The 18,645-nt window shown below is 42.7% G+C and overlaps 1 protein-coding gene across 2 annotated transcripts in view; it reads left to right on the top strand.

The window, feature by feature from the left end:
* Positions 1 to 18,645, top strand: part of CABLES1 (Cdk5 and Abl enzyme substrate 1) — a 70,999-nt gene that overhangs the window by 15,611 nt on the left and 36,743 nt on the right. For both annotated transcript variants that reach the window (XM_063395467.1, XM_063395458.1), the window contains exon 2: positions 18,205 to 18,276. In XM_063395467.1, the coding sequence (XP_063251537.1) occupies positions 18,205 to 18,276 (72 nt within the window). The remainder of the gene's footprint in view (positions 1 to 18,204; positions 18,277 to 18,645) is intronic.

Raw genomic sequence — 18,645 nt, 5'->3', positions numbered from 1 at the left:
CTGCTGGGGCAGCTCAGGTACCAAAATGTGCCCCAGGAGTAGGGAGGGCTGTCTGGGGAGCTGCCTCTGCACTGGCATCTCACACAGGAGGAGCCCAGGGTAAGGTAGATGTGAAGCTGGAAAACAAGCCAGCATGGCCTAATGATCAGCAGTGTGGTTGCTGAGTTTATAGGAGAAGGTGTAGAGAAACACAAGGGGAACCCGTGCATCCTTCTGGCTGTTTGACCCTGTTCTTGCATCCTCCACCCATCCAGTGGGATTTGAGGTTAGGGCCTGGATGTGTGGGCAGCTTTTGTTCTCTTCTCCTAGAAACTTGTGATACTGAAGTCCATCAGGAGGGACTTCTGATTTTATTTCTTTTTATTATTACCTTTCTTTTTCAGCAAGGCAGTTGCCTCTTGTTTAAAAAATGCCTTTCTTCTGCAGACCCAGGGGCACCATTGCCTGTCTCAAGGAAACCAGCTAGCTGCTCTGGGGCATGCCAAATCCCCAACAGGTTGTTAACCTGTTGTGAGATGGGGTGTCATCTCCTGCTGGACTGAGATGTTCAGATCAAGCTTGGAGCCTTTTCAGAATTGCCTGTTTTGTGGTCATACCGACAGCAGTGCCTGCGAGTAGCTCCCGCCTGCTCTTGCTGAAACTTGTTCCAACAGCAGCTGCTCACTTTGTGGTGGCTGTGGGGCTCACAGCTGCCCACAGGCCTGGCTTTGGGGGATCAATCCAGCTGTGTGGTGTCTGATTAAAATGCCTGGGTGTGGTTGACCTAGCAGTCTTTGACAATAACACATTTACTGACAATAGTAAAAGTACCTTGAGGACTGAGCAGTGGCACTGCAGGATTGTCCCAACAGGTAATATCAGGATGGGACAAACAGCTGCCCCTTGAACTCAAGAGGGGTTTTTTTAAGAATTTCTCTCCAGTTGTTGCTGTAATCTGTGAATTGAAATAAAGTTGTACCTCCTCCCGAATATTCATGAGATTAGGCAATTCCCTGGCCAACTTCCCAGTCCATAGCTTGGGAGGTTGGTGTTACTGAATTTCCTTTCATTTTTTATGTGTGTATGGTCTGTCAAATCATTTGCCCATGGAGTCAGAAGTTAGAGTGAGCATCTTTGAGATAAAGATAAATATTTTTGAAATTTAATACTTTGTTCTGTGGAAAGTTTAATGGACATTTTGCTATGCTCTGGAGTAGTTCACTGGGCCTCAAATGGGAATTAAAACTAAATGCTGGGAGTGACAATTGTCTTTGCATAGGATTCTGCAGTTCAGCAAAAGATGCTACTTCAGCACCCCAGCAAAACAGGCAGGGACGGAGTAGACGATTTGCAAGAGTAAAGGAGGATAAGGCTTTTTCATCCATCTTTTTCCAGGACAGAGGAAAAGAAAGTAGCTCCTGTTACACTCTCTGTATGAAGTGGAGATCAAAGCTTTCAGAAGAAATAGGTTGGAAAGGGGAAGCAGCTGTTTCCTTCTTCCTCCCACTTTCCTCTTCACTTCCCTGTCCTCCCTCACAGTTGGGAGGATCTCAGAATGATGCTGAGATTTGTGCTCAAGACTAGTGTTGTGGTGAGATGTGGATTCTGAGAGTGGTTGGGGGGTATGGCTTCATGTGATTTTTCCTACATATGCAGAAGTGCAGAGCTGGGGGCAACATTCCTGAAGCCTGCCCTAGGGAGGCGGGCTGTTGGGTGTCATCCTTGTGTTGCTCTGGGAAACTGAAATTTCATTGACATAAAAAAGTTCTCTTGACTGTTCCTGTCTAAGAATAGGATAATTTGGTGTTCCCTGGTGAAACCTTGCCACCTCCAAGTGTTTGACTACTTTGCAAAATACTTTGAAACCTTTTTTTTTTTCCTTTTCTGTCCTCCACTGGCTTGCCTGACAGCAGTGGCAGAGTACCTCCTGCTCCTCCTCTAGTTACAGCCTGGAACTAGTGGCTGAAACAATTTCTAGAGAATAAGATTGAGGGGTAATAGAGGATAGAGAACAGCATGGCCACGCTTTATATGTTATCTGTGATGCCTAACAGAGCTTTAATAGAAGACAGTTCTTCTCCACTGTCCTTGTGTCAGCGGGACACAGTACTACAAGAAAAAAAAATTGGATAAGTGAGTATTAATGAAATCTGTCATTAATTATCACCAGAGCAGACTGTGGAGAATTGGGTTGCATTTTCAGTGGATTTAAATATAACTTTGCTTATGCAATCCTGTTAAACATTGTTGAAGTATGTCACTGAGAAAGCTCATTATAATTGCTGCATAAAGATTACGACTTTTGGGGTAGATTAAAGTTTTAGCAGCAGTTGCCGTCTTTTTTGTGGCCACAACAGCAACCTGTTAAATTTGGAGCAGAGGGGGGGAGGCTGTGGGTAAGCCAGATTTTCTGTCTGTCTGGAAGCACAACATTTAAAGCTGTTAAGCCAAACCAGAGGAAACTCTGTGAACTTTTTTTCAGGAAGCAAAATTCTTCAGAAAGGAGGCATGTTCAAACAGTGGGAAACACTCTTTTGTTTTCCTGAGTATGTATCTTTTGTATCATATGTGCAGATGAATATGTATGCTTGTGTGTGTATAAAAAGAAAAAAAAATTAAATGAAACATTGGCTTCAGGCAAATCAAAATGCTCCGTTCCCCATGAAATAGGGGACTTTTTTTTTATTGTGCTGTGAATAGTGTCAAAAATAAAAGCAGAAAGTCGCATCTGGGTGTTCAAGGAGGCAGGGCTGCCTAGGCTCACAGCTTTGGTGTGCTGGGATGTGTCTGAGGGGGGTGATGTGCAGACACTGCCCTGCAGAGTATTTTATTCACCCCAGGCAGTGCTTGCTCCAACAAGACATCTGCCACTCTGAGTTAAAGCAATGTCTGCAGACCAATAGCTCTAACTAGACACAAGGCACCTGGTGTATCAGTGATTAAAAATAAGCAACATTATTGCTAGTTATTGTACGACTTGCTAGAAACCACTGTATAATAATGGTACATTTGCCATCAGATTAGGTCATGAAGCAGCTTTACTGCAGCTTGGAAAATTAGGATCAAAAATAGTCCTCTGATTAAAACTTGAGCTTCTGAAAGCTCTTCAGAGAAGAAAGATATGCAAATGCAGATGTATGGGAGAAATTAAGCAATCTGGTTATGCATGATTCTTGAATTTAAAGAGAGTAATTGATGTAACCACTGTGCTGCTCATTTCTCACAGTCACCCTGTCTTAATACAATTAAATGAAACATTGGAATAATTTGGAAATAAGTTGCTTAAAATACAATCCATAGTGGCTCAATACATTAACGTAGTGAACTTAGGAGTTTCTGTGGTCATGCAGCTGTTCTGCATGTACCAATGTCAACCTGCAACAGCAGTTTTCTTGAGTTAGATTTATGAATTTCTCCCACATTTAAAAAAACTCCAAAACTTTATCACATATTTATCAGCAGTCAAATAATTTCTCTTTAAAAGAACATTTGCTTTCTGATATCATCAGGAGTTGGTCTCCTTCTCCTTTGCCCTTTGCTGCAGCAGTATGATTCCATCAACCTCAGGGCATCCACAGGTCCCTCACATCCTGTCAGGCAGTGTTTAAATGCTGGAGAAAAAAAAGAATGTTTCAACCAATAGAAAAAAATTATTAAGTTCCAAAGATTGGATGTGATCAATATTAGCCACAAGCCTGTTTGGCATCTCTACTTGTTGAGCTTGAAGGAGCCCAGCTTGTTCCCTGTGAGTGTTTTGGATGCTGCTCACTGGCTGAGTTGAAGGAGGTACTCATAGCTGCAGTGGAGGAAAATGTGAGAGCAGCCAGCAGCTATGGGAGCAGCCTTCCAGGATACAGGAACAATTTGAGGATTGTTTTGTGCTGATCCCATTGAGGACAGCAGATCTTTTCCTCCCTTACCAAACCCAACAGAAGCTGATCACTAATTGTTTGTGTGCTTCCTTTACCTGGCTGGCTGCAGGAGGCCTTCTGCTGGTGTGATGCAGGGGGTGGTAGATGGCTGAAGAAGCGTGGTGCCTTTTGGTCACAGCATCAGCTTATTAGTATAAATGAGGCTGTTTTAAACCAGTTTGAAGCTGTAGTTTGCAGGAGGTTTGTGCAGGGGCTGACCTTTACTTGGCTCAATCTTACTTTGATGTCAGGACATTCTGCAGGTGTCCGAGGGTTAAGTTGTCCATGAAGACAGTTTCTCTGAACAGCAAGCCTGCAAGTTCTGCATGTAAGGTATCAGGGTTTGAGAAGTCTTGATGATACTCACTTTTTAAAACCTCATACCCCTTTTAGCCGAAATTCAGCACGTTGTTTGTTGACATCTGTTTAACTGATGTTTGTTTACACCTGGCCCCTGCCCAATTTTGTACATTAAAAGTGATGCTCTGTTGAAGCAGATGTTGCCTGTTGTCTGTGACATGGACTTGATTTATGCTGCTGGTGAAGGGCCATGATCATGGTGAATCCAGTTGCTCCCTGTGTAGCAGCTCCAGAAGCCTGAACCACCAATGAGTGTGGTCTTGGAGAGGAGCAAGGAATTACGTAGAACGTAAAATCAACTGATGATACAAACAAGCAGTGTGCAGTAGGATGTACCCCACACTCAAACATGATGTACCCCAGTCAGAGGTCAGCACAAGTCTTGTGCTGTTCAGAAAATTGCCACAGGCTCAGCTGGAAAGGGCAATGGTCCTGGCAGTGAGCATGCTCCTGCCTAGCTGGGGCAAATTCCCTTGCCTGTTTATCAGTGTTCTCAGGCTGAAAGGCTGATAGAAAGTGCTTCCTGATCAGCATGATAAATAGAATTTTGCATGATAATTATGTTTACAGCGGGACAGATGTACTAATAACATGTTCCCTAAAGACTTCAAATGAGCTATAAAAGAATCAAATCTCTGCTGAAAATGCTGGCAGCAGTATTATTAATTGTGTAAGTTACAGCTGATAATTGTCTTGTTTGATTTGAATGAGGCAGTCAGCTATTAATGGCTTGTGCTATGTAGTACCAAAACAGCAGACTGCGCAAAATTTGTCAGTCTGAATAATATAGTTGTATATTAGCAATGCGTCCTAATGGACTTACTCTGGTGGCTAGGGAAGGGAAGAAGTGTTCCAGTTAATTTCTAATGCTGTTTCATCTTTTCTATCAAAATACTTGCTTATGTGCCTTCAGGAAGAGAACTGGTTTTTCTTATCTACAAATTGGTTGATGTGAGACAATGCCTGCAGTAAAAAAACAAGCTGCCTTTGTGGTTATCGATGATTGAAATGGAGAATGACTAATTAGCTGTATTGTTCCACTTACCTTTTCCACAGTGGTGAAATGAATGAAAGTCTTACCCTTGATTTTTATGTGTGAGAGATCTGACTGTTGTGCAGATCTGTTACGGAGCATCCAAAAGTGTGCAGGGGCATAAAGATATACATACATATAATAGAGACATGACCTCAAAATCTGTTAGCAGTTAGCAGGCCTGATTTTTAAAATAGCAGTAAAATTAATTTCAAATCAGAAATCATAGTAAGTATTGTACCAGGTTTACAGTTAAATAAAGACCTTGTAGGTAACTAACCAAATTCAAAACCCCGCTGTTGCAAATTGAATTACTTTTTGTGACATCCTAATTCATTTGCATTCCCAAAGCACGTTTCATTCCATCTTGGGTAAGCTGAGCTGCAGATAATATCCCTGAGGGGCACAGTTCTCATAGTCCTAACCTACATCCTTGCTCTGGCTGATTAATCTGTAAATCCTTCAAAATTTCTCTCCCTTGCTATTACATCAAAGCATGCCTGAGTAAAAAACATGTGAGCAGAATCCTGAAATGTGTTCCCATAGCATGAGAAGGACTCTTTGTGTGTTTCATTAGGCCATACTTTGGGATTTTATTATGGGAAAACAGATAGTTGGTTTTCTAAAGAGTGTGAGATGTGTTCCTGGGTTAGCAAAAGAGAGCTGATGGTCTGGAAAAACTGCCTGGAGATGCTTTGTAAAAATTGTCCTTGGTTCCTTGTGACCTTTCATCAACTTAATTCATTGCTAATGAGCTGCAAATTCATTGCAGTTCGTTGCAGAGCTTTAAAATTGCCACTGAGTCAGATGACAAAGTGCCTTTTTTTATGTTATCAAGAAAAGTTCTCTGATTAAGGGAGGACTAGGCAGTAATGCAACTCTGAAAAAAAGTCACAGAACCTTTGTCTCTGAAGGCTGCTGGTGGAAGTGCAGATATTTTGAGAAGAGAAAGGAGGAGGCAGACCAGAAAAACTAAAAGTCTTCTATCAGCATAGGTTCTATCCATATGCCTGTTCACCCCAGGGAAATGGTAATGTGATTGATTTGTTCCACGTAAAGAGGCAGAGCCTTTAAAATCAAATATATCCATTTCTGCATTGACTTAGTGGGTTTTTTCCCTAAAGCCATTTAAAAAGTGCACGTATATAAAGAAATTAAACACCAACAAGGAAAAACACACGCACAAAAAGGGTCTCCACTAAAGAAGAATTAAATATATTTTTGCACCTACAGTCATGGCATTTGCCATCCCAAGGTCTGCCTGAGGTTGTACTTAGCATGGCTACAGTTATAGCCACAGCACTACTCTTCCAGACCTTGGAAATCACTCAAAGGGAGTCATTTCAGACTAAGTCAGCAGAATACACTCAGCTTTGAAAGAACCAACCACCACATCAGCCCAGGGTCCCATGCCAGGTGTTTTTCAGGTCTGCTGCTGTGATTTGCTCCTGTGCTTCCCAGATATTTGGAGACAGATGTCAGGCAGCCAGCTTTGACTGCTGGGAAGGTTTGATAATGTTGAGTGGCACTTCATGCCCTTCTGAATGCTTTTTAGTAAAGCTGTTGACAAGGGGAGGTCATTCATCAAGTGCGGGATTATGGAAGCCATCCATGCGTCTCCTGAGCCTCAGAAGAGGAGGAGGGAGATGCACTATGAAACTGCCTGTCCTGGGACTTTACAGTGATTTTTAGACTTTTTGCTCCTACCTCCTGTGTGTATAGAAGTCTTAAGTAATGTACAGGTTATGTAAACTCACCATAGCTTAGTGTTGTGTTGTTTGTTTGTGATGGGAGAGCCTGGTAACTCCGCTCCTCCAGACTTCCTGTAAGGTCAGGGTGTGACCCCGTTCTCAATTACTCATCTCTGCCAGGAGATGGGTTTGCAACTACAGTTAATTGTTGGTTATTTTGCTTTAATGATTGCTTTATCTTTTTATATGTACTATAGACTAGATCAGATTGAGGGCTCAATACACGTTTAAGTGGATCACTGTGAATGTTGAGGTTGGTCAGCCAACCTCTACCCTTCCACGCTGCATAATATGAATGCAGCGTATCATTTGGGTGTGCTGGTGAGACACTGAACGAGTTAGGAATCATCACTGAGGTTATTTGGTAGAGCAATCAGTGGTGCTTTAAGGAGGCTGCCTGCTCTTGCATCTGCCAGAGCTGCTGCCTCTGATCCTTCTGGCTCAGCATGAGGAAACCAAGACAGGGAAATATGGAAAAAGTGACATTTGTGTCCTGTGCTGCATTCTAATGTCAGTCCCCTAAACTGTCGTTGGCCAACTTTGTCACTATGACATGCTGTTTTGTCATTCTGATAATATAAAGTATCAGTAGACTCAGTCTAACAGAGTGCTGTGGCGTTTTTCCTCACTTTTGATGTGTTAATGAATCTGCTTTTAGAGTACATTAGAATAAAATATTGCAGTTGTAAGGGACCTGCAAGGATCATCTAGTCCAACTGCCTGACCACTTCAGAGCTGACCAAAAGTTAAAGCATTTTGTTAAGGGCATTGTCCAAATTTCTTGAAGTTTTTTGGTGGGTTTTCTCCCCCCCCCAAAACGATTGAAAACCGATATCTTGTTGCTGAGTATTTCCTAGCCAGCCAACTTGTTGGCACCCGCAGAAATTCAGTTCTCAATAATTACATAATTTACTAAGCAGGAGATTGCTGAGATCACATCTTATAACCCAGCACTGTGACAGTATGGGGGGAATATAAGAAAATAAAAGGCCATAAATTTGGGAACCTTCAAAGTCTGCATATCCAGCTGTTTGTGGGGTGGCAGAGCAGCATGTGTTGAGTGAGTGGGGATGGTACCTGGAAAGAGGCTGTTTTCACCAGTTAGGGAGGTGCTTTCCAGCCTCTGGCCTCTGCCAGTTGCCATGTGTGCTCTTGGGGGCGTATTGATCCTGGGAAAGGCAGTTCCTCAGCCTGCAGATGTAGGCTGCATTTGCCAAGTCAATGAAATGTTCATTAGGGTGACTGCTGGATACTCTCTGTTGTGAAATCAGGTGGGGAGGCTTCTTGGCCAGCTTCTCTAAATATCGGACACGACTGCACCCACCGTACCTTAAAAGAGAGCAATGATACAGCCACACAACCAAATGTACCCAGTGTCATGAGAATTCCTGCCATACTTCCTTACTGGAAGTAGGGGGAAGTGAGGGTTCCTTGTGGAGGTCCAATCTCTTAAATGTCACCTTTTAAACCACCATTAGTCTTTGTGCACCTGTGATAGGTTGAACCATGGTCTTCAGTCTGTAGCTGCTCTTTCACCTTGCAGAACTAAATGTTCACAATGGAGTAAACTGGTTTTTGAAAACATTTAAATTTTTATTTGAGTTCTGTACCAGGAGAGACTAACTTCAGACTGGGAATGAGCCAATTGTTGTAAGCCATGCTGAGCAAAGGAACTCAACAGAGAGAGAAGAAAATTATCTAACCCTCTGCTACCAGCAGAAACCCAGTGGCCAAGTTACAGGAAGGTATCGTACCCAGTCATGGTGGCAGAGATGGGGGGAAGGGGAGGATGTTTGCTCTTCCCAAAGTGAACAATGCTGAGTGGCTCCAGGATCTGTCCCTAGTGAGACAAGCAGGGAAGAACCGAGCTCTCCCCCTGCAAGACTCAGGTCCACAAGCCCATTGGTACATTGAAGCAGTCCTCCTGGACAGTAAGGATCTGCCTTTACCCTAATAATGGATCTTGTGGTACCGTGTTTGGAACGCGTCTCCTGTATTGCAAGTATGTTTCTTAGTAAAGCATAAGCAAATGCAATATTTTAAGTAAATACATATTTTTGAACTCCAAGGCCTTTGGCATTGAAACTGACTGTTTCAATGCATGTTGGTTCAACTGCATGAACCAACAAGTGACAAGGCATTAATTCATGTAGATGTAACAATATTTAAAATTAAGGCACTGGCCTGTTTCACCTTATCACAGATATCAAAACGTTAAGATGTCTAAGCTGCCAAATATGATAGCTGATCTCTGAACAATATACATTGGCTTGGTCTTCAGAAAAGAAAGGCCAGGGAAAGCAGGGCATTGACTGTTGGGTATGTAATGAGATGCTGGGAAAAGTGTCTGATCCCGAGGATGTTTGTAGCAAGTGTAGCCAGAACTAAAGGCAAAGTATGCACCAGTAAATGCTCAGATTGCCACCACCTGTGCCAGCATTCGTATCTCATGCCCGAAAGGCCTCATACTAATAAGCTTTCTTCTGTTCATTTGTTCTTTGTGCCCTGCTCACACAGGGGACTTTGCTTTCTCTGCGATGAACTCTATCCAGACCATTCAGTGTCTAGGATATATTATTTTAGCAGTGCAATTAATTGTACATTTGGATCTCCTCTAAGTCTAAGAATATTAAGATGCGAGATTGCAGAATATGTTCTCTCAGATAGCACATGTGTGTCTGGAAGCAAGACAGGGATAGGAGGTTGGGCTGTGGGTAACCTAAAAAAACACCTAAATGAAAGAGGAAAAGGCTGGAGGTTTTGCATGGTTATTGCATGGTTATGTATGCAGGCTAGAATTAAAGTCTTTTTTTCAGATGACTTAGTAGTGCATATCTGTGTTTCCATGTGTTCTGGTGTCTACTGCATGTAGCTTTGACTTGCAAGCGAGTTTCTTAGTTAATTACAGGACTTTGGATGTTGTGGAATACAACATTTTGTGATTTGATACTTTAGACACTTGCCCACACTCTTGGCAGTCTGTGATTTTCTCATATACTTGGTTTAAATGTTGATTCTTCATTTCCCTGGGTGCGATGCTTAAGGGAAAACACTACTTTTGAACAGAACTAAATATTCATTGTTCTGCAATGCACAGAATTTTGTCAGGGATAAGTGATACATGAAGAATCTGTTAGATTCATGTTAATCCAATGAAGGCTATTAGGGTGTGGGTTTTACTGTGACGAAAGGACATAAAGATAGACAGTTTGTATGTTCTTTACAGTGCTATTGTATCTGCTTTGGCAAGCATCCTTGTTTTCATAAGGTCAGATAATTAATCTTGTTGTTTGCTTCTTTCCCAGTTTTGAGTGTCTCTAATTAAGCTGGTGTCCATTGATGTCTTACCCTGATAATGTGTGTTAGGTTATGAGGTAAAGTATCTTCTGAAAATACAGCTGTGGCAGTGTTCAGGCATACTCAGAATAAATCACTGCACAGAAACCTTCTGAAAGCTATCACACTTCTGCAGAGTCAGTAAAGTGAAGACAGTGAATCTGTAAATCATTGGTTAAAGGTAACAGGATGCAGATTTTTGGCGCTTCAGCATCTGTGAGAGCTGTGCTGTCTTTAAATGAATCTTACTGAATTGTGGCTGTAGCTCCTCATTATGGCTTGAGCAGAGCCAACAGTATGAGGACTGGGCACAGAGGCAGCTTCCTGCAGAGGGAAGATAGCATCATTGAATCATGGAATCATTCAGATTGATCTTTAAGTTCATTGTGTCCAACCATTAACAAGCACTGCCAAATCCACCACTAAACCATGATGGTAGGTTTCAAACAAGATACATCTTTGGAGAATTGGGAATCCTACTGGGGAAGGTGCAAATTAAATGTTCCCCAGAGTTAACATGTGGTGATTGCTCTTCTCCCTAGACCAAACCCTGGGAGGTTTTTTCCTTCACTAGAGGTTTCTTGAAGTCTTGTCTTCTAGAAAGACTGATAGTGTGTCAAGTTAAATTGTGCATGATGCTAAAAAAGTCCCAAATTTCAAAATCCTGTTCTACCATAACTTCTGTTTTTCTGCACAGTTGCATGTACACATTCACACTATACAAATACTTTGTCAGTGAACAGCTTGCTACTCAGCACTTGTAGTGAAAGTTCCTTATCTCTTTGGAATGCTGGTAATCTTGATTTTATATTTGATTTAACCAGACTCAGATGACCTCTCTGGGGCATTGGGACAGGGCTGTGCTAGAATTTTGTGTGCTGTTTCAAGGATCACATGTGTAAAGCTACATAATAATATGTGAACAGAGCATTGTGTTGCATTGTGAAAGGTCAGTGGGATATTTCAGTATCATAGTGTTTATTTTCTTCATTGTTTCTTAACTTCTTTCCTCATTCTTACTTAACTCTTACTTGCATCCCACCTCTGGGATGGCAGTGTAAGAGTTTTTCATGTTGAGATGTTACCTGCAGACAGGTCAGGAGGCAGCAGTTCAAGTACTGTGTATTTCAGAGCTTCTGCCTTGGATATTGTGGGAGGGTGAGGCTTAGAGAAGGAGTTGGATGACCATATAGGTGAAATACTGAGTGCAGGGGGTATGCCTGGTTTAGGAGGAGTAGCAAGGAGCCATGTTCATGCCATAGCTCTCCTGTAACCTCTTTGTTTCTGTCCGTCTTCCTGCTTGTGCCCAAAAGGTTGCTGTTGACTGTGGAGACATTTGGCATGGCATTATTCTCCTAGTTATCACTAGATTTGAAGGTCTGTCTCCTTGCAGTGAATATCGCATGAAAGCAGGTTGTTGAGAGTCCTGCTAACTCAGGATCTCTGCTGCAAAGACTTTCTTTGCAGCCCACTGGAGAAAGCTGTGGTCTTTGTGTTAGCATCCTACCTGCACGTAGGTGACAGCTAAATGGGGGGCTCTTGGTATGTTCTCTGTGTGTCTGGGTTGGGCTGCTGAATTAACAAAATAACCCATTTTCAGCATGTGCCAGATGCTTTTAACTCCCATTGTGGGCAGCCTTAACAATACACTGTGCAGCGTGGAAGTCCTAAATGGAGTTTGATGTTCTTCGCAGATAATGGCTCTGCTGCGTAATTATGATAGCACACAATTAAAAAATGGCTTTATATCGCTTTGGGTAGCTCCTGGAAATTCTATTTCCCTTAATAATTTTCAATAGTCTCGGGGTTTGTTTTTCCTGTGTTTGTCTTCCTGTAATATTGGCAAAAGATAGGAAGAAAATGAGCTGGGACATAAGAATCCCAGTAAAAACTTCAGAGGGAGGGTGAGAGGTGACTCATTAGCGGGTCTTTCATCTGGGTTCATGCTGGGGCATGAAGTCAGGGGTCAGGAAGTGAATGGGGATTCGTTCACAGCTGATGTCTTGTATAATATTTCAGAAGAGTGTATTAATTGTCGCAGCTTAGCCTGGGAGTTTGGGCAGAGGCATTCCGCCGGCAGGCTGAGGAGGAGTTGGAGAGAAGTGGCGTTTAAGTTTCCCTGGAGTGACAAAGGGACTGGAGTTGCTGGGGACAGGGCATGGCCTGTGTCTGGCAGCTCTGCTTGTACCTGCTCCCCTGGCCCCGCAGGGGGAAGAGAGCCAGCAGCTGCACTTCTGTTCATACCCAAATCCAGCTCCAAAGGAGTTAGGGAAGAGAATGGCAAATGATAACTTACTCAAAACTCAGAGCAGCCTGCAAGATATGTTTGTAGCCATAATATTGTAATATATAATACAATATAGGCATGAATATATTTATTTGTTACTCTTAGTGTGGGTTGTTTTTTTTCATTCTTCTACATGGAAGCCTTAGATCACAATGAATAGTCTCCTTGTTTTCCTTTTACTGTTCAAGCTATTTTGGTGCTGGAAGGAACAATATGAAGCCCAAAAACACAGCCCTACTGGTGCTGTTCCCATAGAGGGTCAAGGTGATGCTCTGCCTGGATTGACCTATGGGAACTGCAAGTCCAGAGCATGCTGTGGTAGCTCCTCAGGGAGTGCTTGCAAAGGACAGGTTGGCTTTTGAGCAAGACCTCTTTGAGTCTGGAGCTGGCACCTTTCAGAGGGTGAATGGATGCAGAGGGAGACCCTTCACTTACATCTCTAGACAGGCGCTGAGGTGTCCTTACAGCTATCCTGATCTCAGTCCCAACTTCGAGTTTTATGATTGCTCTTTCCACTTGCCTTCTGCACCTATCCAGGGTAGTGTTTCTGTGTGTAGGATACATCTTTTGTGATGAAGGCACAGTGGAAATAAAGAATCCAGCATTTTCAAAGTGTCAAGCAGTCCTGTGCTATTCTGATGCTTCCAAGACACATTAGTATAGACACAGCTGTGATCAGAAGGTAACAGCCCAGAGGTTTCTGCCCCATGATTCTTGCCCATTTTTCCTGGCCACCTGAAGGGAAGAGGTAGCCCAGTGGACATGAGAACTGCCAGCAGTCTTCAGCTCTGGAAGTGTCTTTGTCCTCCCGAGTTCTCCCATCAGTGTTAATACACCCAGCATGTGTTCAGATGATTAACACTTGTGTGTCCCATGTCACTGCATCTCTGAAGGGATGCAGTTGTTCCAGACAAAGGGACAAAGCTTGTCCTGAAAGGGTGGGTTTTGTTCTGGGAGCCAGCAGTACCCACACTGCTGGCTTCAGCTGTTGCAGGTTTGTAATCCTGACAGAAGCAGAGGGAAAATTACACCCCAAACTTTCACAGAAAATAGTTGTATTTAAAATGCAGCTTTTTCTTCCTGATTTTGTAGCTGTGCTAGAAAGTCATTAGACATGGATTTGTCTTTCCTTATCTCTTGGATTATCATTGGCTTCCTTCCTTCCTTCCTTCCTGGATGAATTTATCCAGTGTTCTGATTGCAGCTCCTTCTTTTTTTTTTTTCTTTTTATCACCTCCTGTCTATGTGGCTTAAGATTTTGTGTGTTTAACATATCTGAGCTGAGTATTTTGCAGCAGCTGAGAGCAAAGATAATATTCCACTGATTGATGGGGTGGTTACAGTGAATATATTTGCAGTCTTCTTGCTTTGGCTATTTGCTGTTTTGGTTACAGACCTGTCTTATTTTACTTTTCCTTGTATTTAGTTCCTTTTTTTACCCTTGTATTTTATTTCATTTTTGCAACTGAGCCATGTATTAATCTGACTTTGGAGAGGGGAAACGAAGACAACATTTTAGCTTTTAAGAAACTTCCACAGAGATTCAGACAGCTGGTCAAAGATAAATCCAGTATGCAAGCCAGGGTCATGAGTATCTTAGAAAACAGCCATTTAAAATACCATGGCATCAAATGTCTCTTTAGTTTCTTTCTTTGGTCTGCACTTGGAATTTGATTGCAGGGTATTGGTTATTTCTGGGCACATGCATGGGGAACTGACAGCAAGGAAACACAAAAAATATTTTTGGTAGGTGTTAAAGGGGAAGTGATATTACGTGGTTTTCAAACAAAACAAGACTGTAAGTTGCATGAGACTGTGACCATTGTCCTATAGGGGCTGACCATTAGAACGAGGAGGTCATCATCTTTCCAGTGCTGAACTGCCTTTTTCTGTGTGCGTTGGCTGTGGGGAGTGAGGTATACCTAGAATGTGGTGATTAAACTAGGAGGAATTTTTTAAGGCTTTCTGTGGACTAGCAGAAATTAACATTTTTATTGAAACATCTTATTTGGTTATTAAGGGCAATTGTATTTTTGTGTGTTAGTTGACTGACATTTACTCTACAAAAGTTTTAAAGCATTTTATATTGAAATTGCATCTGCTTAGAGACCTACCCCAAAGCCTGAATCCTGTGTGAGTCACATAGTGCTGTTTTGTATTGTTCTGCATATATTCTTCCTCCACAATAGAACAATTTTCCCATAATTATTATTGAAATAGGGCATTTTTAAATACCAAGTAGGTATCAACACAGCTTTACATAAGAATAATGGTGATGTGTGATATAAAACAGTTTGGGTTATTTCAGTGCAAGTGTCTACATATACCAGCTGCTATAGCATGTTAATCAATTTTTGAAAAATAACCCTTTTAGGAGTTGTATAGACAAACCCTGGCTGCTTGCCTGAAGAGAGAGAGAGGATTAATTTAAATACTAAACACCAGTTGAGGTGATTAATTCTTAATGAAGTCAATGAAAAACTCCCAGGAAGACCCTTTCAAAAGCTTTGCTTTTCCAAAATTATTTTTTATCCCATGTGTGTGGCACAGGATGTGACTTTGTTCACAGCAGGTAGGTTCATTAGTTGGCATTTCTAGTATAATATCCAGCTGTGGAAAGCTTATAAAATACTGGTATTTAGGTCATCTTAATTAGGCCTTGAAATAGAGATTTAAGATAAAGTGGAATAATTGCACATCATTCATTACAGCCGAGCTTCTTCAGTGAAAAGAGAGTGTGATTCCTGGACAGTATGAACTGATTTCAACAGAGTTGTTCCAAATCTGCCTCTCCAGTGCTGCTTTGACGGTGCTGGGAGTTGAAGTGATTAAAACTAATAATTCTGGGGAGAGGTGAAAGATGTGGCAGTTTTCAGCTGGCTTGGGGGCTGGGCTGGATATCCTTGCTCTCACTGCTACCTGTGCCAGTACCTTCTATGCATGTTTTCTTCCTTTCTTCCTGGATGGATTTATCCAGTTACGCTTGTATTATGCTCTAGTTGAGAGGGAGCTCAGGTCTCAGTGCTCCTCTCCCAGGGTTGGGTGACCAAAGAGCTTTCCCCACTCCTTTGTGCTGACTCACTTGCCATGTAAGGCACCCAAAATCAGTACTGGTGAAAATCGGTGTGAGGTCTTTCATGCCGAGAGGGGTGGCAGTGATTCCCATCCAGCCTATGCTGCATTTGAGGTTAGCAAGCAAAAATCAGGAGGCAGCATCCCTGATGCCAGGTTTAAGAAGTTGAGACCAGCCAGGGAAGCCAGAGGACTCCAGCAGGCAACTGGATGAGCAGTGGGTGAAGTGCACATGTGTGTGTTCCTGCCACACTGCACTTCTGCCTTGTGGCAGATGCCAGTGTAGGATCTTCAAACCCATGTCTCACAAACCATTGGCAATGAAGTTGAGGATGGTGCATAACTTTGGGCAAGGAGACTCTCGTACAAAGGCTTCAGTGGCAGCTGGAATATGCACGTGGTGCTGTTCAAGCACCTGGCACCTCCAGGAAACACGACATGACTAATGTGATAGATTTCATAGGAAGAAGGTGGCAAGGTTGTACCGTTGCTTATCTCTCTGTGACTAACAACATGCCAAGTATGTCTTTTGGTGTTGTAACACCACAAGATGGGAGCGTGCCATTATTTGTGTTATTAAGCTAATGATGTATAAAGAGGTATTAAAAAGCCAACAGCTATCATCTGCCACGTCATCTACCAGTGGTGCTGGTAGCTGAAACATCCAGCTTTTTCTTATGGATCAGTGAAGCTGGAAAAGGAGGAGGAGCTCCCCCTGATATGAATTTCTCCCAATAAGAGCATTCCCGTGTCCCCTCTGATTATAGATGCTGCTGTGGGAGCACCCATAGGTGCAGGAGGTAGGTGTTTGGTCTCTTCTTTGTCTGTGCCAGCATATCCTGAAATGCAGACTTTTTTTTTTAGCATTTCAAAGGTGTATCCTATCTTATACCCGATCTTCTAAAATCCTAGTTTAGACAAACCCTGAGGGGATTTAGGTTTGCATATTTTTCCTAAGAGGATTATGCTTCACACTTAGTTGATCTGTAAATCGTTTGAGGGGTTTTCTGTGATTTTCTGAGGACAGAAAAAGCTGTGTGCCCATTCAAATTGTCCTGAAATGCATTCTGTGTGGGTCAGTGATAGAAATTTGGTGTTTGAATTAATAACAAATGGAATCACTGAAACTCAGGGGTATTGTGAACTGAAAAACATTTTGGTAATCAGATTTGCAGCACGGCTCCAGGAACAGTTGTAGCAGCACAACTGGAGGGGCAAGGGAATTGCAGGAAGGATTAGAAACTGCTTACACTGGCATCAGAGAAAACAGTTTATTGTGAAAATACAGCCCAGAAATAAATTAATGAGAGCCTTTCTAAGCATATAGGAGTGCTCATTACATTCTTGAAACTTTGCTTGCAGATCAAGGGAGTAAGGCAGCTCAGTGGGAATTGGGCAAGAAATAGTGCTAGTCTTTGAAGACTTGTATCATTCATGCTCATGAAGTGACTGGCGAGGTGCTCCGTGCCTCAGCCCTGGCCCTGGGGATGGATGGGTGCTGGCATAGCTCCTGCCAGCCGGGTGCTGGGGCACTGTGCCACGGCTCTGCTGGCTGCTGCAGCTGTTTTGACGCCCATCGACGACAGAGTAATTTCAATGACTGCCAGCCTAATTTCTCTTTATGTGCCTGTGGGTGGGCTGTGTGTTACACATTAATTTATGGTATTTGTGGTGGTTTGTGGAGGGTTGGGTGCACTCCTTGTTTTGTGCTGCTGTCAGGGTGTTAGGAGGTTGTGCGGTAGCAATGGCTGCTAAAACAAAGCCCGTACTGCAGCTTCTTCCCTGCCTGCTAGAACAGCCAGAAAGCCTGTAATGCTAAGATTTCCATAATTATTTCTTTGAAGGGGGAGGAAGGATGTGACTCAGACATAGGAAAATGGTTTGAAACAGCTTAGCTCACCTGTGCTGCTCATGGGGATAGTCAGAGCTTCTGTTTAAACTGCTGCTTTATGACCAGTGTTGCTGGCACTATCATTTTTCATCTCACTTCAGACACTCCTCACAGGAGCGATGAGATGAACATCATGGAGAAACGAGTGGCACTTGCTTGGTAGAAAGTGCAAGGAGCAAAGAGAAGTGTCCCCTGTGGCAGTGTGAAGGACAGGCAGTCTCTGTGGATCTACGTCTGCATTATTTTGTCAAAGCTCTGTACTTGTAGCCTTGCCAGCTGTATGCAGCACACGTGGGACTGTGTTAGATGGGTGTTAAACCCTTGAAGGAAGGGGAGCACAAACTGAGGAGGAGCTGTTGCGAAGCTGCAACTTCTGCTTCGCTGTAGCAGTTTGTAGGGAGTAGTTTGCTTCTGGGTGGAATCAAATAGGTTAAGATAAGCAGAAGGTAGCAATATTTATTAATATCCAAAGGTATGGCTTGGCTAGTGAAGGGTGGTTTGTGATCTTTGCGGAATAAAAGATCCGAGGACTTTTCTTGTGCCCTCTAATCCGCAGTGATGTTTGTGTTCTGCTTTCTCTGCAGACGTCGGCTCATCTCCCAGCGATCTTCTCTGGAGACTCTGGAGGACATCGAGGAGAATGCCCCACTGCGAAGGTCATTTTATTTACTCTCTCTCTGGCTTCTTGTCTGTAAAGCACATGCATGGACAGGCTTGCTCTCCCTCCTCACGCTGAAAAGTAGCTGGGTCTTCACATTAAGATATTCTTCATAGTGAATAAAAGTGTTGAAACTTCACACACCCTGCGAGGTGGTGGCTGATGAGAATTGCACATTCCCTGGCTTTAGGTCATTAAACAAAAAGGCAGTATTTAGATGAAATGTCAGGAATTAAAATACCAGATTTGATTAACAGAAAAGTTTAGTTGTCACCAAAATGAATGACTAGTCAGTAGTACCCGAACATCTGTGGTACATTTAAAAAGTATGTACAGATGATTTAATACAGTAAGTTTTTGAAGGCTA

The sequence above is a fragment of the Prinia subflava genome, chromosome 1, assembly GCF_021018805.1.
Source record: "Prinia subflava isolate CZ2003 ecotype Zambia chromosome 1, Cam_Psub_1.2, whole genome shotgun sequence".
Lineage (NCBI taxonomy): Eukaryota > Metazoa > Chordata > Aves > Passeriformes > Cisticolidae > Prinia > Prinia subflava.
This window is presented reverse-complemented; position numbering and strand designations above follow the sequence as displayed.